Raw genomic sequence first — 23,929 nt, forward strand, 5'->3', positions numbered from 1 at the left:
TAGAAGATAATGCAAGGGTGGGACTCCCCTGAGAAAGTAGTGAAGATGCAAATAAAAGAAACATGGGATTATTTTTATTTTTATTATTCTTATTATTTTTTGACCTCCTTTCTATGGTGCTTCCACATCTTGAGTTGTTGGTCTTACATAAAAGAATTCCTATAAAGAAACACTTTTATCACAAAAGAAAGAAAGATAAAAAATTTGTATTTCATTATATTTTTTGGATGAAAATTTTTCTGTCCCTCCTTCCTTTCTTCCTTTCTTCCTTTCTTTTGTGTTGAAAGCAACATGGATATTGTCATTGATCAAGCAAAAGGTTAAAGCAGGAAAATAATTGGGCATGGGGCATCACCTTTCTTGGTGAAAGTAGAAGCAGGGCCCAAGCTTTAATGCCTTGATCTGCACGCCATTTCTTTCCATTTTGTTTTTCCCAGGCCATGCATAAGGCACAATGATCTGATTTCTTTATTTTTCTGGTATCTCCCAAAAGCCTTCTCTCATGGTAAAGGGGATTCATAGGAGCTAGGATTAATAAGCCTAGCTCCAACAACCCTACTTTGCCCACTCCATAATCTCTCAATGGAGTGAATGAATTGGAAAGAGATGGATGTGACATTCTACGCATATTTAACCATTCAAAGGCTGGATTCCACCAAATTAATAATAGTCATAGGATGATGTATGCATAGAAGATCTCTTGTCCAAATTAATGAATAATAAAATAAATATTCTCAGATACCACTAAACAGATGATGGAGCTGCCATAACAAGAAAGGACAGTCAGTTTCCCATTGCACAATAAAGGAAAACCTTGTTAATCAATCATCCTGTTAAGAGAAAGTGGATGCCAGATATGGTAGGTTTCTGGCCCTGATGAAATTACATTGAAATTAAAACAACACCCAAATGAAACCTGAAAATCTTGGCTTTGAACAAAATGCCAAACTAGGGCTGGGAAGAGGTCCACAGAGCTTTAAGGAATGCAGCTGTGGCTGTAGAATGTATGATGGAAGACACTTTGAAGAGAAGTGGTACAACATGGATAATTTGGCCTCTTGTCCAACAATGCAACTCCAATGTGCTCTCAAGGTAGTGTAATGGCACATGAAAAAGGTAAGGGGAGCTCCAGATATAAAATATTTTCACGTTGAAAGTAATTTCTTTGTTTTTTATTTCTCAGGAGAGCTGATGAAATAGAGTTGCAAAGACTTCATTGTAAATCATCCATGGATTTTCCCAGGCAGCTACTTCCATCAATTCTGCAGAGGTCTTGTGGTTTTTGTTGCCAACATGTCCTACAGGAGTAGAATCAAAAGGCTTCTCATGAAACAGAACTGACTCTTCCACCACTAAGAAAACTAAAGACCTGCTTCAGATTTCCTCTAGATGGTCGGGCATTTACTGCATATTTGCAGATAAATACGAGTCGTCTTCTCATCTCCCACTTGGTAATACATGTTTCATTGAAGGACTTCCCATCATCAAAAGTACCTAGTCAAAGTTTGAAATATTAAAGAGAACTCCAGAACACAGAAGGGGAGAAACATTGTAGTTTCTGTTTTCATGATTACATAGAAGAAGCAAGCAAGATCAATGCAAACAACAAACCGACATGGATAGCAGTTAAAACGTCAGCTAACATTGGTTAAAGTCCAAAAGTTTTTAACAATATTTTTGTTATGTGGCCGTTGGGAAAACAACAAAGGAAAATCTTAAGTTATATAACCAAAGCAGCAACATTTGCCCTATACACGCCCCAAAAGCAAAAAAATCATAATAATAATAAATTTTTCTATTTGTCCCTTCTTTGTCCTGGGCCATCAGAAACGAGTCTATGACACATCAAAATTTTAGCTCTAAATGTACATCATATTTAAAGCTTGAAGAAGTGACAGAAATATGGAGAAGTGGCAGATAAATACCTTCATCATTGAACAATGATGTCAAGATTGCTAGACATACACATATACTAATATCTTCACCTGGAAATAGAAATAAAGATATATTAGCTTCCTTTGGATGTAACTTGTACCCAGGGATTAAAAAATTGCCAAATTTCAGAGAAATTCCAGCTGAAATGTCAGATTCTGATGACCATTGAAATGAAAACAGTGGCAGAAACTCAACCAGGCGACTTTCAACGATTTTGGTGAAAAATCACTGAAAATTGGCAAAAAAATCAATAAAATATCATGTGGTAAGAAGATTGTCAAAATATCACAACAAATGACCATTATTTTGGCAATTTGATCGGCTGCTTAAACAAAATTGCACCAAGGAGGACTCGATCATAGCCTCCACTAAAAGGGTATGAGGACTTAACCACCAAGCCGATTTTCATTCATATATTGTTAGCACAAAAACTATATAACCCTCATTTTATCTCCTCTAAAATACTAATTTTAAATCCACACAGGAAATCAAATGTTAAAAATAAATCTTTTTATACTACAAAATAACAAATCAATAAATTTAATAATCTTTTTTTCAAATCCTATTAAATTGCTTGTTGGAAATATAAAAATTATCATGAAAATATTTTCAATGAGATTTCTTATATGTTTTTTGTATAGTAGTTAAATACAAGAGAAACATAAAATTGTAAATAAAATTATAAACACTTTTAAAAACTATCAAAGCAAAAGGAAAAAAATAAGAATAATCATACATATATCATCATTTCTTTTATATGTTCAAATACATTCAAACTATATTGATCATAATTTTAGCATTAAATGCATTTTCAAGTATTGCATATTATTTGCCTCGTCATACATACCTATATTCTTTTTTAAAATAAAATAAAAACACTTCAACATGTGTATTATTGTTTATTTTAGAGTTTTTTAGAGTTTTTCCTAATATTTTTATGAGCTTTGAGTAATTTCCATCCCATTAAACTTTTTCCCAGTTATTTTTATCCAAGATTTTCATAAAATCCAACCATTGGTATTCCACGAATATTCAACATTTTCATCCTTTCTTGTAGTTTCCTTATATTCATTTTCCTTCTTATCTTGGCATAAAAAATAAATAAATGAATACTCGGCATGCATTCAAGGGGCATTTGAGCATCTCATGGAAATGAAACTATACCTTTTCATCTTTCATAGCTTTAAAAAGCACAATTTCTCAAGAATGAAGCTATCATAAAACAAGTGAATAGTAGACTAATTCAAACGCTAAGAAATAAAAAATAAAAACAAAATACACTTAATTCAAAGCCCAGGTAACATGGAATAAATGATTTTATTATCCAAGGAATGTCCAAATGCTTGTAAAATACAAAACTATTATAGATAATAACTCTATTAAAAAGTGAAATTCAAGATTGCTACCCCTTACCATTATGACAGCACACTAAAAGACTCTTCCCCTTGCTTAGGTTCGACTTTGCAAAGTTGAATGCAGAAGGGAGGTTGCTTAGCAAGGAAAACCGGTCCAATTTTGAGTTCTGGCCAAAGAAAATTAAGTGAAACAAATATCAAAATGAAAGAGCTAAGAAGTTGTACATATGAACCAATCAAACCACTAATAGAAATTCAATTTCCTTTCATACACACCACAATAGGAAGATGCAGATATGCTATAGCATTCGGAAGACAAGCAGAGACCAACTCCGGATGACAGTTCAATATACAATCAACCTTAGGAACATTTGTGCCTGCACTAAGGAATACCAACTGAAAGGATGAGAAATGTAGAAGAGAATAGAAAATGAATTAATGGTCAAACTATGTGGCCAACAAAAGCAAGAGAGACAACAAAGCAAGTTCACTAAATGATGAATGAACATACAAGAAGAATAATGTCATTCATAAAACAAATGAGCAGATGAATGGATTCCTACATTTATATTCTATGGGAAGGAAATAATTTGAGAGTTGGAAGTCAATCGGGACTCTAAAATGCCATGTTAATCCTGTTGCCTACATGCCATGTCAGCACCAACTCCACAATGAACACTTCATCGCATGCCTATTTTAGCAATAGCTTTTCACTTTAAGCCTAATACATTGTAGTGAAAATAACATGCCATTAGATTGCTAATGTAATCAAGCTTCTCCTGTGGAATTTTTTCTTGGAAATCTTTCTAGAAAGAACTAAGGGAATTGAAAAAAACCAATAATACTTTTCCCTGCATTGATGCTCTACCCCACAAGAAAAACATCCACAATTTATAAAGAAATAACAGGGAAACGCCTAAATCAGCTTACCAAACTGAGCTATGCCCACAGCAAGGTTAGTTGAACCCAGCCAAGATATTATGCAATCTTCATGGGCAGAGTTCATGTTTGAAATATCAAAGTATAATGGTGGTTCTTGTTCAGAAAGACGGCCAGTGCTTGCTAACTTTGAAAGCTTGACAGTGACTTGAGGAGTATTCTGTCCCCTATGAGCACGATATACTCTGTCATTTTCAACAATAGTAGCTACCTTCTGGTTACACAAATCAGGCCCCGAGTTTATAAGCTCACTGGCGTGATTCCAGAAAACTTTAGGTGATAAACCCCTTGCCCAGCTTTCTTCATCATCTCCAGCCCCAGGTATATACTTCCAGCTAAACTCTGAGGTAGTCCTATTCTGGAAAATGCCGGTTGAGGAAGATGCAGATACAAGTATCATGGGAGTGAAACCCCAAGAATCACAATCAGGAACTTCATTTAACCAGATGACAGTCTTTTGAGAAATCCATAGGGGGCGTAAGGGCTTTTTCAAAGACAATGCAAGAGATGCAATATCAGCTCCGCTAGCTTCCAACTCTTTGGTCCATTCTTCTATGCGGTCCTCAATGGCTGCTTTCTCTGTTTTTGAAACCCACAGTGGTAGGTGCAAGGAACAATCCCAATCATGAGAGATATGCCTTGTATTTTCACCATTTCTATTATAACTACTTGAATCCTGTTATAATGAATGACCACAAAACCAAGAAATCTTTAAACATGTTCAAGAATTCTGGTCAACATAGATCCAAAGATACTGACATTTGAGAAACACGGAATATTTTATTAAATCTTATGAGAAAAGCATTTTCTAAAGCAATTTGCATTGAACTCATAATTATGAAGAACACTGAAAGTTACAACACAAAGACTGGATTCCAGAGATGTGTTTCATACAAGCAAGACTATTAGGACCAAACGTACCATGCCAAAGTGTATGAATTACATGTATAAGTTCAAAAAGAACTCAAAAGTTGTGTCTTTTCCAACTATGAGCTCATAAAACAAAGGAAGGTGCTCTCAGAATAGAGGGCCTTGTTGACTAGGTGGTGTTTGTTTTTTGGCTGAATAGAAAATATTTGGCTTTTTCTATTCAGCCAAAAAACAAACACCTTAAGAATATTGTTTCACTCAACTATATTTCTTACATAACATAATATTCGTCCATTTTTGCTTTCTGCTCAAAACTTTCAATCAAAGTGTCAAAAGAGGACTGTAACGAACTGTATTTGATAATTAAACCACAAAACAAGCATTATCATTACTTACAGCATCAAAACCAGAACCGCTTTCTCCAATTCTGTTCAAATAATTGAAAATAGCCCGATTCAAAACACAAGTCCAAATTGGTATGGTTTTCGTCAAGCTATCAGGAAACCGCTTCCCTCTCCTTGTGGAATCCACAATAATGCACCCTCCCCTCTGTCCTACCCATTATAAACAAGGAAAATCAGAATTGAAACATATCAAATCACAAACCATAACCATCCGCCTCTACTGAGAAAACTGGAGAATAAACAAAATTTTAAATCATACGTTCAATAAACCCCTGTTGAGTTAAAAAGGGTCTTTCATTTTCCCCTATCCCAAACAAGGAAAAATGCAAAACCCAAAACTTTAATTTTAATTATTTTCCTTTCTCACGTTTTCCCAGCAGCCAAACAGGAAAAAGTTGCAATCTTTTCAGGATGGTTTAGTGGGAAACAAACCAGCGAGTAGGGCAACGTGGAAGTTTAGGCGAGAAGTGTTGAAAGAGCAGTTGTTGGTATGACCATCGGTGGATTTGAAGTAGCAGGTGTATTGGAAATTGGGGGAGTACCAGAGGCCACAACGGAGATTAGCGAGAAGGGGCAGTTGAGGCCAGAGCTGAGAGATCTCCCCGACGAAGATGGAGTCCTCGTAGATGGACCGTAGGGCGTTGTAGAGACTGTTCTCTTTCCGCTTTATGCTTCTCGATACTCTGTATATGCTTAGTCTCTCTTCTTCCATGGTCTCTCTCCTTTTTCCTTTCTCTGCTCTCTGCTTTCTTCTAGGGCTGAGTTTGGGTCTGTTTGGTAATAACGGATACTACATGTATTTTATTTTATTCTCTTCTCTTTTTTTTTTTCCGGGAAAATTCGGAAATTTGAAAACAACAAAGTTGGGTTTGGAAAACAATTTCAAAGACGGTCGCTTAAGAATTTGCTACGCCTTTGGGTTTTAGAAAATCTGAACTTCATACTGAGGATTCAATTTTGGTGTAATTTTTTATTTTTAAAAAATTAGTTTCTATTTTTGTTTGGTGTTTTATATTAATATTTTGCTCTTTCAAAGATACCAGGATTCTCTGTTTGGTAGTGAAGAAAATTTAAGATATCCAAAGAAATTAAATGTGAAGCAGAGTGAGTTGATTCAATTCAATTCAATTCCATGGCAGTGACATAAAAGTTGCAGGTCTTGATGATGCAGAGAACCATTAGAAATACTAGAAACAGATGAAATGGAGAGATGATCACAGTTTTTTAACTAATCTGTTACAAAAGCCCTTAAGAATTTCTTTTTCTATTCTTTGCTGCATTCTTCAATACCCCTGAAGTAACAGATGATGCTGGGTTGATGGCTTTTCTTATCTTGAAGATATTCCAAACTGTGCCAGCACAATGCCCCACTGTTGCAAATGCATCTTCTGTTGCCTCCCCTGCACTCTCCCCAAATCTGTCATCAAGCATGATCAGTTAAAAAACCAAGAGCAAAGACCAAAACCAAAACTGAGACTGAGAATATACTGACACTGGAATAAATGCTTTGATTTGTATAGTCCAGAGAGTGTTTGTGTTTTTTGGGGTCTTTACCTCTTACTGACCATTCTGGTGGCAGCACCAGAGGTGGCAGAAAAAGCTTGTTTTTCAGCTACTTCTGCTGCATCTAGAACAGTGTCTGTGGGATCAAAAGGGGAAATGTGGTCAGTTCATCTTCTTTCAATTCAATAATAAAAAAGGTATGAAAAGAGAGAGAGAGAGAGAGAGGGAGGGAGGGAGCTTCACATATTTAAGAGTTGGCTTTACTTACTGACTGCATCAAGTGAAGCCAAAAGGACCTCTCCAGGAACCATGGCTAGAAAGGCCTTTCCTGTCTGGGACTTGACCAAGGGGGCCATCACTGAACCAGTGGCGAGACCAACCCCATCCAGCATAGCTTTGCTGATCTTTTCTGTCATCTTGGACAGTTTTCTCACACTGTGACATAAACAACAGTAAAAGCAACAATAATTTTCTTTGACTTTAGGGGAAAGAGTATGTCTATATTTCCATAATATTCTTAAGGAAAAGATAAGTCTTATTATCGAGTACCGTTTCAAGCTTTTATGGGCTCCACTCTTCTTTGTGGTTCCCACACCTTTGTTTTTATTCTCCCTTGCTGTGGCACCATTTTTCTCCTCTGCAGCTTTGGTTAATATCATTTCTCCTCCTTTTTGAACCTGCTTTGCCCCCAGTTTTTAGATTGAGAAAACCACACAAGGTGAATTATTGCATACAGTATAACATGAAAAAGGTACAAGGCACCAAAGAAAAAGATGAAAAGGAGACTAGTTTACAGATGATGCTGTGCTGTGATTGACTGCAATCCTTGTATTGCAACTTTATTCTATTCCTGATGAAGAATCTCAAGATAAAGGTGTAGTGGCTAGAGTCTAGAACCTCGGATTAATTTCCATGTCATTGTATGTTTGATACCCTCTCCTAGTCATGTAAATATTATTCTCCTAGTAATGTAAATATTGTTCGCTCTGAACTCAAAGGACTGTAATAGTTACAGAGTTAAGAGGATCCTGAGGGTCCTTTGAGGCCAACATCTACTCGGTTGAGAATGGACCGTTACATTATCAGTTTCATTTATAGTTTTTTCCACCATCAAGTCAAGAAAAAACTGAGTTTGATTCCTCACCCATTGTTAAAATAACTAAAAACAAACCTGGTTGGTGTAAGCATTGCTACATTTGAAGATCCCCTTGACAATCTGACCAGTACCTCCTCCAATTGCCTTGGCCAGAACTCCATTATAGTCTTCAATCCTCGGGGCATACTCCTTCCAGTCAACACCTTTGTTTCGAGCTGATGACAAACCCGAAAAGCAAGAGTGTTCCTTCAGGAAAGAATCCAGCAAGCCCAGATTGCCACCATGCTGTTCTGAGAAAGTCACTCCATAGCTCAGAGGATCACCATCCTTCATCGGCAGGGAGAAGAGATAGTGAAGAGAATCAAGCTTCACTACTGGTTCATCCTTAGTTAGAGGCCACTGAAGATCATCCCCAACCTTGATGATGGTAGCAAGAAAAACATTCTCATCAGAGATCCTGAGAAGTGTGAACTCACCATTGGCAAGTTCCACAGCTTCTCCTTCCTCCATAAGATGGACAGTACATGCAGGAATTTGTAGCAGAAGTTCTTGCTTGAGACTCTTGGGTTCCAGGTTCCCTTGGTTGGCTGAAAAAGCAGCTTCTTCATAGTCAGAGGTTTGGGGAGGAGATGGGGTTTTAAACTTCTTTTGTCCAAAACAGCCCATTTCTATTGTTTTTGCTCTCTGTGTTTGGGCAACTGATTGTTATATAAAGGAAGGGAGAGGTGGAATCAACTTTATTCTATTCCTAGAGAATAATTTTTCACTTGAGGGTAATGTGACTTTATGAGTGTTTGACAGACTGTGAACACCTCATAGCTCTAATAAACTCCTCCCCCTTTATCAAAATTTCAAAGTGGCCTACTGTCAGCCCCTTAGCCACTTGACCCGAATAGGGAGGAAAAGGCTCATGGGTAGGCCTTGCACCATGAGAACCTGGACAGGGAAGCAAGGAGGGTCTGGAGGGTTAGTGGTTCAAACCCTAGAAGATAAGTGAGAAGGCAGAAGTCAAGTCAGACACGCACCGCGCGCGCACCACGGGCGAGCCAGACGCGCACCGCGGGCGAGCCAGACGTGCACCGCGCGCGCACCGCGGGCGAGCCAGACGTGCACCGCGCGCGCACCGCGGGCGAGTCAGACGTGCACCACGCGCGCACCGCGGGCGAGCCAGACGCGCACCGAGCGCGCACCGTGGGCGAGCCAGACGCGCACCGCGCGCGCACCAAGGGCGAGCCAGGCGCGCACCAGACACTTGTGGGCTACGAAGTGAGTGCAGATGGGGGTCGAGGGTTAATATTGGAAATTATTTTATTTATTAAATAATTCCATTATGTCTCCTCAGACATTTTGATGTCTCCTGGAGAAACTTTGAAAACGGCCCATATTGCTCTTTAAGGGGGGGGTAGGTGACTCAAGGGGGCGCCGAGGGGGATCTTGAGCGCACCAAGGGGGCACCATGGCACGGCCTTGGGCGTGCCTAGGACACACGGAAGGCACTCGAGCGCACACCCACATGGGCTCAACGACATGTGAGGGTGCATCCCGTGGCCGCAACTGCACGGGGCCAAGTGCAGCCTACCTCCTCCCCGCGCAGGCACGAGGGCGCCTAATCCTTGTGCGGTGAGCCAGCTGAGCAAGCCATGGGCGCAACGCCATGGTCTAGTGGGGCAGCAGCTGACTCGCAACATGACATGCCAACTCACAGCACAGGGGCGCAATGCCCTATGCACCAAGACGGGATCAGCCATGGGCGCAATGCCATGGCTCGTTGCATTGAAGCACCAGACCTGGTCAAGCTGGTTCGCGCATGCTGCCGAGTTCAAAGAGCCATGATCAAGGGACGTTGGTGAAGCACTCGGTCACAAGCAGCACCTTTGGGGGAAGGCAGCAGCTTGTTAGGAGGACTCACCAGCAGTTGAGAAGATGGGCTCAAGACAAGGTAGCTGGTCAGCTAGTCAGTGACAGCTAGCTGGAGCAACAGGGGACCAGGTCAACATGCAGCAGTTGGCTGAGGTGCTGAAGGCTTGATGCATGGAGGTGGTCCACGAGCAGGCCATGACCTGGAGAGTGGGTGGTGATGCAAGGCAGTTGAGGGCGGTTCCAGCCAGTTGCATAACCACCCAAATTGGCTCCATGCTTGAATTTTTGAAATTCGAATTGTAACTGCAGCCGTGTCTCTTTTAAAAGGGCACCTGCATCCTTGAGACGGGCAGAGAGGGGGAGAGAATTGTGAGTTAGGGTTCTCTGAAAGCTTAGGAGTGTAAGCTTGCTCTCTGACTCAGGGAGAACGGTTTTGTAATCTTGTAGTTGAGAGTTAATACAAGTTGGGAAGGTTCCCATATCTCTGTTGTCCCTGTTTTGGTTTATTTGCTGTTGCCTAGTTCCTTATCTGTTTGCTTGGTGTTGCTTTGGTTCTCAAAGCGTGCTGGGAAGGAAGGTTGGCTAAGGAACGGTCCTTAGCACCGCACATCCAAGGTGAAAAATTTAGGCCAAAATCGAGGGTGTGACACCTACCATCAAATCAGGTGAGCTTGGTTTCAATCCCTAGGATCTAGGTAAGGGATAACAAACTTGTCACTATTAATTTGAAATTTTATCAAATATTTTTGTAATTATTATTATTTTTTTAATTTTGAATCACCTCCCCTCACACTAAAAATAAAAAACTAGTATATAATAAAATCTCAAACCTACCAAACTAAATGTATTTAGCCAAAACTTCATATGAATAAAATTATCCTTTTTAAAAACCTTTCTTTTATATTTATACTGAAATTTGAATTGTAAGTAAGATAATATTTTAAAATAATAACAAAATAAATAAACAATATATCCATGTTTCTAACAAGGTAAAAATAAATCAGTTTCCTTAGAAATTTAAAATATATATATATATATATATATATATATATATATATATATTATATATATATATATATATATATATATATATATATATATATATTATTAATGTATTATTATTATTATATATGATAATATAAATTATAAATGTTATAAAAATATTTAATCGGGTTGAAATTAGTATCGGGTTACTTGGGACTTTGCTCAAGCCAATTTGAAATAAGTTTAAATTGAAAAATATTAATACAAACTCAATCTAAGTATTAAAAATGATTGTTTAATCCATCCAAATATAAAATTAGGTTTAGATTAGACCAAGGTGACCCTCCCAAGTGATATCCCTAATAATAGCATTCCCCAAAATATTGTAATGAATTTTGGAGTAAAAAAAAAAAGGCTCAATTTACTATCAAAATAAATTTAAACTATATTTTAGTATACTAAAACACTTCTAATATTGATTTTGATATAATCTAATAATAAATTTGATTCTTTCGGATGGGATAAAAGTAAGACAGTGGAATTTCACAACTATTAAACTTATTCATGGGTTTCAGAAAACCCTAAAAGCCTAAATAAAACCATGAAAATAGGAATATAAACTATGGTAACTTATTAGACTTTTCTACAAAAATTAAAAAACAGAGACCTTTGTTTTTTAATTAGAAACCTAGATTTTATAGAAAAATATTGTAATAAGAGTTTCTAATAAAGAATTGTAAAGTCTGAGGGTTTAAGATCAAAACTTAAAAAATGATTTAAAAATAAAAAGCTTGAAAACTTCTCTTTAAAAAAATTCTAAAACTTTCTAAACTCTAAATAAAATTACTACTAATTATAACCATGGGGAACTAAAAATACCCTTGATAAAATGATTTAACATCTTTTTATTTGCCCTTTTTTGGGGGGCAGATTTGGTACATTCAACCCTATCATAAATACCATCCATTGTAGGGGTAGAGAGAAAATGAGACAAAACAGAAAGCCTAAAATTACAGGATTGATACAACTGAAATCTTAAGTCAGATTCCAAGAGAGCAGGAATTCCACAAATTCAATGTCTACATTGGCATTTAAATCCCCTATAAGAATTTAAGGAATTACAGAAGAACATGACAGGCACAAATTACAAAATCAGCCCATACATGTAGGGTGGGGCTGAAGAATCAAATCGATCGAATAAGAATTAAAAAAAAAAAATGAGACAGATCCTAGAATATTGAAATCTATCAATGCCATAAAGGATTGGGCATGTAATCCAGGATGACCAGGCAAGACCAAGCGATCTGCCAAAAGTTTTACCCTTGAAGCTGTCATTACTGATCATCACATCTGGCCAAGAAGATAAAATTATCACAATTTCTTGTTTGTAGGATACATTGCTAGACATCGAATTTCTTGGGCTGGTGCCACTGTTGCAAACTTCTTGCCAAAGAGCTTAGGAATGACACTTTTGTTGGGGCACCTTTCTTACCATATAAATGCTTTCCTCCCAGGTCAGTGTAGTTGGAACCAATATCTTTGCCTCTGTCAATCTGCATCACATAAATGGTGAAGAAGTGAAACAAAAAGCTGGCTAATTATGATTTGTTTTATTGCTTATTTCTAATTTTTTTTTTTTTTCCTTCTGCGAGAAATGACTGATATTCAAAAAGTAGTGAAACATGAAAGGGCTCATTATGTTTTATCACCAATAAATTTTTTGTTTTAGTGGTTTTGATTTCATAATAACATATGCAACAAACTAGAAGCTACATCTTCGATTCTTCCAACAGAACCAAAAGTTCTAAAACAATTGCCTAGCTTGCTCCCACCCCCACCAAAGAACAGAATTAACTAAAATTTTTAATATAGAAGGCTGTTTTGTCCATTACCACACCCTAAATCCTTATTTATTTATTAAAAAGAAAAAGCAAATAAAATATTCTTGCCAGTCATCATCAAGAACTGGAATTTAATGCATAGAATCCTCAACCGTGGCAATGATTAAAATATCATTTCAAAGGAAAAATATCAAGCTAAAATTGAATTTTTAGGATTTCAAGGCCTCTGTCAACATACCTTGCTTATCTTCCCATCTTTCAAGTGGTATCTGATACCAGACCAATTGATAGATTGAGTCAAATGTGAACGGAATGCAGAAACAGGGTACAAAAAATTATCCACCAGCAATGCAATAAACACCTGCTCAAATTGAGTACCAATTTATTTACATTAGTAATTATTGAACAGCATCATCATGATATTAACAACCCAAGCTTCTACTAAATTGAATGACATACAGGTATCATTTATAATCTTAACCTATTTTTCAAATGCCTGCCAGTTTTTATTATATTTCTTAACAAAGCATTCCATCTTTTATTTTCCCAATTCACACTTAAATTTTCCCAGTATCTGTTCAACTCCATCCTTAGCCACACCAACTGATAGATGATCATGTTAGTCAAATCAAAAGATGAATCATGAATGGCACTTTGAACATTGAATTCTAGCTTCAATTCATGGAGTACATATCCAACATTTCTTTTACTCTCTTCAACTTTACATTTCAAGAGTCAATTCACATATGCTTATAAGAATGAAGAATCAGAATTCAACAATTGTAAGAGGCTATTTAAAAGTATTATATAATATAAAATATTACTAAAGGATACTATAACATGTTGGAGTATTTACAGAAAGTCCTGCAAACTCTCAAATGACTAAATGGTGCATCTGGAATAAAGAGCATCGTCTTTCTACTTTATGAGGAATAGTAGTGATACTTACAAGGCCCAGTTATACGACGCAAGTGACAGTGGGGTTGCCTCAGGAGATAACATGTTGCATAGTTGAACTTCTATCCTTGTCAAGTTCCACATTGACAGAAGTTCTACAATAGTGCATATAGCAAGGGAGCTAACCAGCAACAACCCTGATTGAAATAAGTTTATAAAACTGTAAGAACAAAAATGTTATTGCATAAGATCAACAGTTGACTTCTCTAGCTTGTGCTTTCCTAATGCATACATACTCTTCGTAAGAGAAATTGTTATATACAATTCAGAAAGTTAAAATAATGTAGACAAACATTCACATTGGAAGTGGTTGTTTGTTACTAAATTCCCAGTTAGGCAAATGCCACCAACCAACCTGACCTCCCACACGACCCAATGTAAATAAATTAGAAAGCACCTCGAATGAACTGACAAAAGATCACACAAGGGAGGGTTTCTATAATCAAGAAAAAAAAAAATCATCACATTTTGTTTAAATATTCTGACTTAAGTTTTGGAGGCTCTGCTATTCAATACAATATTTAATTTTTAGCATTGAAAAAGGTTGGACAGTAAACATTGTCCTGTATCAGGATCCCGCACAATGATTTCATCTGAATAAACACTTACAACCTACCTAAAAGGGAAAAGCAGTGTGCTCACCACCAGAAGCAAAGGTTGTTTCCTCAGGCGAGTACTCTTTAGAAGCAACTCGTAGTGCTGCTGCAATGTGAATTATAGCCATCAAGTAGGGTGCTACAAATCCCCACGATAGATAGCAGTGGGAAGAAAATAATGCACGATTCATAATCCAGTTAACCTTCGAAATGTATGATTCAAGAACAAATGTTTGCTTCCTCAAGTAATTCCAGTATCTACACAAGTCAAAAAGGGAAAAGATCAATAAGGAATACCATGTGAAAAAACAAATTTTGAAAAGGGAACATCAAAAACCTTGGAAAACTAAGATCACTTGCAAGGGGGTGAGGAAAGACAGCAACTGGCGGAGATGTAATCAGCCTCTTATGATTCCCTGTAAAGACACAATGACATTAGCAACCACCATCTCAATAAGGAAATAGACTATGAAAAGCCATCAATTAACCAAAGAAAAGAAAACTTGACAAAACCTTGAGCCATCCAAAAAAGGGGTCAACACAGGACTGTTATGTAACTACACCTAACAATATCCAGTATGTACCATATCTTAATTACTATACAGCCATCAACTATTCAATGACAATCTCAAGTGACGTTAAATATAAAAGAGTTTGTCATTCCAAGAAGAAAAGAGCTACATATGTAGATGTATAATAACCAAACAAGCATAAATTCACATTGTCCTGAAGTTGCTTGTGTCAAATGACACTGCATAAAGAAGGTTAGAGTTTGGTTCTCTCAGAGTTAAAAGTAAAAAGTAGACAAAGTTAACCAGCATTTTATTGGTCAAACACATAACATCAAACAGGCAGAAATAAAGGTCCACAGATAAACTGGTTCAATAAATGTGACAACCTATCGTAGTTCAAAATATTACACTTCAAGTTGATGGAAATCAGCTGGCAAAGAAGATAAGGTAGATCAATGCATTACCAGCAATTGCTGCAAGAGTCATGTCATCAGAGTATCCACCATCTCGAAGTCCCGAAACCACTCCATAATTATCATTTCTGAAATCATCCGCATGCATCTGAAAATAATTTATAACAATCAGAAAACATTATTTCATAGTTCATGCATGTGCCACTCAGAAAGGGATAAGCAACAGCTACTTGCCATCATACACCCTCCCACAAAAAGAATGTTTTTCCACCTGTAGCGAAACCCATCGAACAAGGCTGTAAATCAGAAAAGACAAAAAAAATCAATCTAGACGTTTTCTCTAATAGGTACAAATCAATCTATTCAGGAATTGAAGGATCTATCACCAATATGTACAGCCACAAGTTCCAAGTTTTTTTATCAACAATCAAACTGAAAATAACTCAACAAAGGTTTATCCAGAACTACTTGGGGTTGGCCAAAAGCTGGAACAGCTAATAATACTTTAAAATCCAAGACTTGTGTCATAAGAGTTGGCTCTAGTTCATGCTTCAGGATTCAATGCTAAAACAGACTTTTATTAAGTCCCTGTTTTGTGGTTTAAGAAAATTTCAGAGAAATGGTTGTTTGTCTTCATTAGAATTCATTACATAGGGCCATGCTAGTATTTCTGGCTTTTCCTTCTTTTTTCTGCCTTGGGGTGCCCTTTGTAAACAGCATGCCTCTGTATGCTTAGGTTGCACACTCTTTTTGTTATGCATTTTTAACATTAATCTGCATTTGCCTGTCAAAAAAAACATTTTGTTGTTTTCTTGCTATATGGAATCCATGAGAGAAATAATTTTTCTTCCAAATATTCTTTAGAACATAGCACATAACCACAAGAACAATCATCATGAATAGACTCAATTCCCTTAATACATCACATCAGCAGGTTGGAAATGAAAGAAACAAAAACTTTATTTATAGTTAAAAGCATGTAATATGTGTATGAATAAAAGAAAGTTTAAGGCCTAGATGGTGGCATACCATATGATATTCGTAAATGCAGTAACTTCCTAAACTTCCAGAAGGCAAATCAAGAGGATATCCAGTTTGAATAAATATCTGCACGTCTCCAACAAAATCAGACCATTAAAAGGGCATTCCAGAATTCCAATCAATGCCAACCAAAATCATAAGAAGTACACATATAAAAAAAAAAACACACAAAAGGGGAAAAAATATCAAACAAGATTAGATAAAAATGCAAGTTACATAGATAAAAGGCATGGTAGTTTATGTGCATGTATACACCTCAGGATTTTTTTCCATCTCAGCAACGAGGGCCCCAATGGTCCCAGGATGCAGCCTGACATCATCATCCAGGAAAAATACATACTTGCTGCCTTTATGCATTCTATCCACCCCAACCTGTATTAGAGAACCAGAATATACATGATAAAGCACAAAAAAACTACATGATTCTAGAAAAATACTTCAACCATTACAGGGAACAGGTGTATACAAATATGAGTGTGTGCAAGTTCCTATTGACTGCAGGTGTTGGGTGCCTCATAGATACATTACATGAGAATCAATACAACTGATTGTCCAGTCTAAATGAGAAACTATGTTCAATTTAGAGTGTACAAGTAAAATAGGTGGATTTTGGTAAATAAAATGGACAGTGAATCATATTTCTCAGCAGAGTGAGGGAAGCAATAAGCTTATTACATACCAACTGATTATGAACTTTTTGACTACAAGTTGTTGACAAACCAGCCACAACAATCTTAATATCAACATCATCCTGTGACCATTAGACATACCATAAAAGTCAATGAAGGAAGACATGATGAAAAAATATCAAATAAATGCCTCCATCACATAAAAATGTGTATAAGAGGGAGTCTAGTTCTTTCTGTAAAGCAAAATGAAATGGTAGAAAAATAAATGCATGCCTTAAAATCTGATTTCAACCGAGCCACAGCGTGGTAAGCTGGGTCTTCTGCACTTTCCACAACAAAAAGGAATTCTAAAGGACCACCATACAGAGATGTGACCTGCATTTAGTAATTCATGAATCAAATTGTAATGAACATTTGTGAACATAGAAATTCCTGCATTTAATGGGAACTAAAGTATGGAAAAACTTAATAAATAAACTTAAAAGTAAAAAATAACTATAAATTTTTAGCTGATAAAATTTTAGGAACAAAGTCCAAATGTCTAAAGTATCAGTTCCAAGAAACTCAGAACAGTTAAAACAAGCATATAGTAATCCAAAAAACTACTACCACACAAACATCTAGTGATCCCCAATATGGAATTCTTTACCTGTGTTTACTGATGACAGAGAACTATACATTTAAAATAGAAATGGAGATAAATCTGGAACTCCAATATATAATGACTGAAATTGGCAATTCTTCCAAAAAAATAGTTCAAACAAATTTGACACTTCTGTCAACCCAAAGAAAGCAACCAGCATCCTTGTGGCTACTAACTAGATTAGTGCTGATGAAAAAAAAAAAAAAAGAGGCACAAAGCAGAAGAAAGAGGGATGGCAGGGGGGTTGTGGGTGAAAGAATCCAATTTCTCTATCTGTTTCCAGTGAAAACAGCATGAAGGAAGCATGCTTGCTAGGAGTATATCCCATAAGAATCTCACCTGACTCCTCCAGTTGTGTAGATTATGTTCTCCAAATCCCTTTAAAGGCATAACAACTGACACTCTTGGAAGCTTAGCTTGATTAGAGTGCTCAAGGTCATTGATATCATGGTAAAGAAATGCAAAGCTATTCCCACCTTTCATATTATCCTTTATTCGCTTGATCTCTCTATTCCTGTGGGAAGAAGAAAATATTTGAAGATATCTCAAATAAAAAAAAAGTAAGTTTCTGTATCAAAATAACAGAGAATGAATAATAGACTAAAAGCCATGCTATTTCCATACTGGTCATCAATTCTTTTTTTTATTATTGGATATACTGGTCATCAATTCTTGGTACCTGACATAAGCTGCAAGAGCCCACCCAAGAGCAAGAGTTAAGCAGATCACGCATCCCTGTGGCACAAAGAAAAACTCAGATTCATACATGACCACACTGTGATAATACTATCCTAAAGGGCCACAAAAACATAGCACACAATGTTTAAACAAATATTACATATATTTTTTTTTGATAGGTAAACAAATATTATATATATATATATATAACCCACAATGAACCAAGATTGATATAAGATTATAATTTTTTGTTGATTAAATAGTGTTATTATAATTAGCATTATGCTTATCAGACAAGGTACATATATGCAGCAAAAATAAATCCATTACGTAAATAGCTCCCAATCGAATCACTCAACGATACCACACAAGGTTCACATTGAATTATCTAATGTGGCATACGCCAGTTTTTGATAATATGGATAAGCTACTCATACCATAAACCTTTCATGCATTTTCCAATGGCCATGCTAGGGTGGGTAAACAGTTATTTTAACTTCTTTTTTAACTCTCTCTAATGGGGCATCTCAAACGGATAATGAACACAAGAACATGGTGCAGTGTTCTTCTTACAAGTGTAGAGATGTACACTCCCTAAAATTCCACATGATAAGAAACCAAAATCGAACTGCAGTAGCCAATAGATATCCAAAGGAGTCTTATTTGTCTAAGCCAGCCAAATTTACAGAGATAAAATCCATTCACTACCTAATGATTCTCTCGTAACCCCACCTTAAGGAATCCAATATATTCCAAGATATAAGGTCCACAAACCCAAAATTGAACCCCGTTCAGACTGGTTCTCTGTACCGACATCTGCGATTCTGACCAAAAATCAAGCAACCGACCTCCTTATTATCATCCACGCACAAAACTTTCTTTTCATAAAAGTTATCATAAATTAAACTCCTAAACCCGATTCTGATTGAAAAAACAAACACCTTTAACATCCAGAAAACTCAAAAGTCACCTAATAATAATAAAAATAAAAATAAAAAAACCTAACAAGAACAACAACTCAAAACTTTCCAGTGTGAGAATCACCACTCAATCATTAAGAAATCAAATCCGGTCACTCACTTGCAAAAAAAATTTAAAAACCGAGATTCAAATTTTGGGTTTCTTTTCTTCTCCCACTGTCCGAACAACAAAACAACTCAGATCCAAACCACGAAAACAAAGAAAAAACAGTCACAAAAAACGAACCTGGATCTGGATAAAAATGGCGAGAGGACTGCAACAAGCTCTGCTGGCAGAGAAGAGATACGAATCGAATGCCGACACCGTCTCTCCCATTGCGCGCTAGGGCAAATGAGGGAGCAGAGAGAAGAAGAGAAGGAAGGAAAAAAAAACCAAAACCCTAGAATTCAACTACAGTCCCTCTCTACCTCCGCCTCAGATCACCATGGAAAGAAGGAACAGAGCGAGAGAGAGAAAAGGGCGAAATGCTAGAGACCGCGTAATTTTATATTTCGAACAGCCCAGGTTTTTTTTTTCCCCTTTTCCGTTCTTACTGCAGTAAAAGATTCACCATCCGTTTGTTTTTTTCCTTATTACCGCTAGAGAGAGAAAGAGAGAGGATTGTGAGAAGAGAGAGAAGAGAGAAGAGACAGTTGGAACGGTGGTTATTTATAGGTAAATGTCTGAGAAATTGGAGCGTGTGAGGTGTCACGTGCGGAGAGGTGAAGGATCTTTTGGAGAAGATGCCGCTCTTAGGTTGGGATCTTCACTTGGTGTCGCTTTTGATTACAGCTCCTTTCTGCGCTGGGGGTGGGCTATTTCCACCTCACTTTTTGCTGGTCCCACGCCCCCCTGTTTCCATTATGAGAGGGAGGAGTTTCAATTTCATATATATTTATAAACACAACACAAACCTTCCCTGGCAAGCTTTGATTTGATTGGAATATTGATTCCATTTTGATAATTTTTAATATTATGATTCCACACATCACACGTTTCCACTCCATTTTTAAATATAAATTTCCTAAAATTTGACTTCGATTTCATCTGAAAATGATTTTGATAAAATAATTTTAGAATTTTAGCGATTTCATTATAAATGCTTTTAAAAATTCTTGAAAGCTCTTCTTTTGATAGATATGTGAAAATCAATTTTAAATTTTTTAGACTCGTATTTTCAAAAAACTAATTATAACAATGATTGATTTAATTTGAAAATTGATTCAAATTTGATAATTTTTAATATTATAATTTAACACATTTTAATTTCAATTTAATAAAAAAACCTTTTAAATTTTACTTCGAATTTATTTGAAAATGATTCTCATAAAAACATTTTTAATCTGTAGCAGCTTTTTAAAATATTTAGAACATTTAAAAAAAAATTAAAACAATATTTCCAAAAAAGAAATCCTTTTTTTCATATAATATATTTAAAAGTTAAAACCCACTATTAAATCACTTCTTTGAATTTATATACAAACGTTATCTATCTTTTGGATATACCCTTTATTTCATGATAATAATTTCTATATAAGACTAAAACCTACCTTTTTAAGATAATGATTTTTAAAAGCTATTTAAAGTGTTTATGAATTAAAAAAAAAATTATACCTCAAATTTTAAATTTTTTTACCATTAAAAATTTTCAAAAGTTATCGTGTTTTTTTTTTAAAAAAAATTATTAATATTTTATATGTTTAGAAATGGAAAATATGAAGTGTATAGAATAAGGATAAGTGTCATAAATAATCAAAATCATATCCAAATTTGGTTTTTCGATGACTCCATCCTTATTTAATAAAATAAGAACATTTAAAATACAATTTTAAATGGAAAATAATATTAACTTTTTTTTTTTCTATTTATTCATAATTCAATATGGAAACTAACTATCATTTCAATCAAACAAATAATCCAATATAATTTATCTCTATTTTATATATTTTTAAAAAATAATAATCTTTTAATTGAGCACAATACAAGAATTTAGATTTAAAATTTTCAAAATCATCATTATTTTTGTCTTAAAAATACTTCCAAACACTTAATTTTAAATACAAACTCAATCATTCATATTTTTAGCATTTTATTACCTAAAAACCAACACTCAATGTATTTTTATTAAATGATAAAATAATGTAATAATTAGATTATTAATATAAAAGTGGATTTAGAAGTGATTTTAAAAAACGTTTCTAATATTTTTAACACTTGAATAATAAAAAATTTAAAGTATTAAAAACATTAAAAACGCTTCTTAAAATTATCACCAAACAAACTTTAAATTATGTTATCTTGATATTTCCTCACTCCTATGTTTTAAAATATAAAAAAGTGGCATTAGTGAATAAATCCGTGGAAATAGTGAGCCATCAATCATCATGGTTGTGGAGGGCATGGAAGCCGATCATAATTGGCGGCACGCCTCCCTTGTCAAATAGATTAATAATTAATTTAAGAATATATATATATATATATATATATATATATATATATATATATATATATATATATATTATTTTATTTTATTAAAATATAGCATAATAATTAATAAATTAGGTATGTCAATCTTAGAAGAAATCAAACAAAGCCCAGTGGGGACCACTACATTTGAATCTTACAACATTCAAATGGTTTTTAGCTCCATTTTAAGGAATGAACATGCATCCATGTGAAATTTCCTTAGATTTAAAGTTTTTCAAAATTTTTCTTGTTCAATTTCAAGTGTCCATGGCGGCATCCAATGGGCAGATGGACACGCTGACAATTTAATTTTGAGGAGAGATTGCACACGTCACGCTACCAAAATTAAATTAAAAAATTGTTTTAAATATTTATCCATTGCAGTCATAGGAATCTTCTTGAAGCCCTCGTGGATATTCCAAAATGAATCGGTGATTTTCAAAAGGAAAATGAAAGAAGGAAGTTTCCTCGAAGAAATGGGTTGTCATCCGTCAAAAGGGGGGTTTGGATATGAGAAATGATGATGCAGAAGGGGACTTTGAGCTAAGGAAGATGGATATGACTTCTCCCACATGCTTTTGCCCAGCTTGGCTTCAAGGGGCCACGTCATCTAAAGATGATTGCAGACCCCATGTGGCACATTACTGGAAATTTGGATTCTTCATCTGAAATGGATGTGGCATGATGGTCCATGTGTCTCTGGTCTAGGATAATTCATAATTGTCTCAGCCCGCTGGTCCTTTCTTTGACCTACACCTGCATTTCATGTTTGAATGGTTGTTGGCCACCCATGAAGTCTCTGCAATTTCCTTGAGACCCAATGCTCTAGATATGGTCTGAAACAGATTGGATATAGAAGTAGGACCTGCAATGGCATCTGAGGAGATTGACCAGTGGATTGGCAGATATTGTTTACCCTGTATCGACTGCAACTCCATGTGGGGAAAAGAATATCTGTAATGGTCAATCTTTGAGAGAATGAATCAAATTTCAATTGGGGATGGACGGCCATAACTGCAATTACCAAGCAATTCTACTGATTAACAGACACTGCATTTCTCTCACAACAATATAAGCCTTGCTACCCTTCAGCTAGAAAACAACTTATTGCAGAAAATGGGGATTAGAACACAAAGATGGCCATGGATGGCAGCATCACTGGTAGTGCCAATCTGTATTTTTTGCATTCTACCACATCATTTGAGTTTATGATAAACATTTGCAGCATTTCTGTCATGATCTTGAGCCAAATGGGCACACCTGCTGTCAAAATATGGACCAACATATGGGCAAGCAGAGAATGAAAGGGACAAATTCATGCTAACATTCCAAATTTCATATGCTCTTTTGTTACACAGATTAAAAATGAGTGAAGAAGCACAAATGTCAGGCACGCACCACAAGAAGATGTTTCATTTTTTACACCTACTGAAGAGGGAAAATTGAAGGTTTTGAACATTCAACCATGTCTCGTAGAATAGGTATTAGATGGATCTCACATATAGACACACTCACATCTGAGATACATGTTCAAGTTCTTGTAACAACATCTCATCCAGGTGATTTCTCTAATGAAAAACTAGGACCAGCAAGTGAAGTATGCTAATTAGGACAGGTAGGGTCATTGGTTGGCAGGTTAACTTTAAATTTGTGAATATTTGAGGGTAGAAAAGCTGAATTGAAGGTTATCAGGCAGCATCTCATCCTGGCCTGGAATGAGGTTTCCCATAGAATTATTGGTAGAACAAATGCTGAAGTGGTCACTTAAATGACTATTCCTTAAACTCCCCCATGGACCCTGATGGTGCTCTTATCAAGGATTTCTGTGTTTGTTGACGGAAATGAGGACTTTTGGCAGGTTTATGACTTACGCTGTTGTTTGGATGCTGGAATCTGTGAGAGAACAAGGAAAAATAGAAGAATGAAAGGTAATCCTTTGTTAAAAAAATAAAAGTTTGGAATGATTTTCCTCCATCCATTCTTTCCCCAACTATCTTTGCTGTTTTAAATATAACAAATTTTTATCATATCTTTGCTTCTTTTTTGTTTTCCATTATAAACAAACAAGAGACAGATTTTCCTTCTTTTTCTTCTCTCTTTCCCTCCATTATATGGGCTCTTAAAGTTCAAACAACCTCACTACTTCCAGAATTTCTGATCCCGCAAACACACCTGCACAGTGAGCACACACTTGACCAAAATAACAGAAGTACAGCTGTTGCTAGAGGTTTTGATGCTATGGTTTAC

At 35.8% G+C, this 23,929-nt stretch overlaps 2 protein-coding genes and 1 pseudogene across 3 annotated transcripts; all 3 read right to left on the reverse strand.

The window, feature by feature from the left end:
* Positions 1-764: 764 nt before the first annotated feature.
* On the reverse strand, positions 765-6,497 carry LOC117925556 (uncharacterized protein C3F10.06c). Of its 2 annotated transcripts, XM_034844598.1 has the most exons (7): positions 5,936-6,497; positions 5,496-5,653; positions 4,221-4,905; positions 3,567-3,667; positions 3,349-3,457; positions 1,926-1,985; positions 765-1,494 (listed from the first exon to the last, which is right to left on the reverse strand). In XM_034844598.1, the coding sequence occupies exons 1-7, from the start codon at positions 6,213-6,215 to the stop codon at positions 1,325-1,327; spliced, it is 1,563 nt and encodes a 520-aa protein (XP_034700489.1). In that variant the 5' UTR covers positions 6,216-6,497; the 3' UTR covers positions 765-1,324. The 2 variants fall into 2 exon arrangements, with proteins under 2 accessions (XP_034700489.1, XP_034700491.1); XM_034844600.1 differs by lacking the exons at positions 765-1,494; positions 1,926-1,985 and adding an exon at positions 1,992-2,163.
* A 101-nt stretch (positions 6,498-6,598) lies between these two features.
* On the reverse strand, positions 6,599-8,769 carry LOC117925557 (senescence/dehydration-associated protein At4g35985, chloroplastic-like). The gene is made up of 5 exons (XM_034844601.1): positions 8,178-8,769; positions 7,556-7,683; positions 7,275-7,441; positions 7,058-7,142; positions 6,599-6,920 (listed from the first exon to the last, which is right to left on the reverse strand). Exons 1-5 carry the CDS (start codon positions 8,766-8,768, stop codon positions 6,752-6,754), a joined length of 1,140 nt encoding a protein of 379 aa, XP_034700492.1. The 5' UTR covers position 8,769; the 3' UTR covers positions 6,599-6,751.
* Positions 8,770-11,932: 3,163 nt separating this feature from the next.
* On the reverse strand, positions 11,933-20,014 carry LOC117925530 (annotated as a pseudogene).
* Positions 20,015-23,929: the final 3,915 nt, after the last annotated feature.

This window comes from Vitis riparia, chromosome 11, assembly GCF_004353265.1.
Source record: "Vitis riparia cultivar Riparia Gloire de Montpellier isolate 1030 chromosome 11, EGFV_Vit.rip_1.0, whole genome shotgun sequence".
In the NCBI taxonomy this organism is placed as follows: domain Eukaryota; kingdom Viridiplantae; phylum Streptophyta; class Magnoliopsida; order Vitales; family Vitaceae; genus Vitis; species Vitis riparia.

Excerpts from the sequence above, each read along its gene's own strand:
- LOC117925556 (XM_034844598.1), bottom strand. The coding sequence starts at position 6,215 with ATGGAAGAAGAGAGACTAAGCATATACAGAGTATCGAGAAGCATAAAG. Across the intron at positions 4,906-5,495 it reads GCGGTTCTGGTTTTGATGCT|GATTCAAGTAGTTATAATAG; the intron begins GTAAGTAATGAT and ends TCATTATAACAG. Across the intron at positions 3,668-4,220 it reads TGTGGGCATAGCTCAGTTTG|GCACAAATGTTCCTAAGGTT; the intron begins GTAAGCTGATTT and ends TCCTTAGTGCAG.
- LOC117925557 (XM_034844601.1), bottom strand. The coding sequence starts at position 8,768 with ATGGGCTGTTTTGGACAAAAGAAGTTTAAAACCCCATCTCCTCCCCAA. Across the intron at positions 7,442-7,555 it reads GCCCATAAAAGCTTGAAACG|TGTGAGAAAACTGTCCAAGA; the intron begins GTACTCGATAAT and ends TTTATGTCACAG. Across the intron at positions 6,921-7,057 it reads ACCAGAATGGTCAGTAAGAG|ATTTGGGGAGAGTGCAGGGG; the intron begins GTAAAGACCCCA and ends GCTTGATGACAG.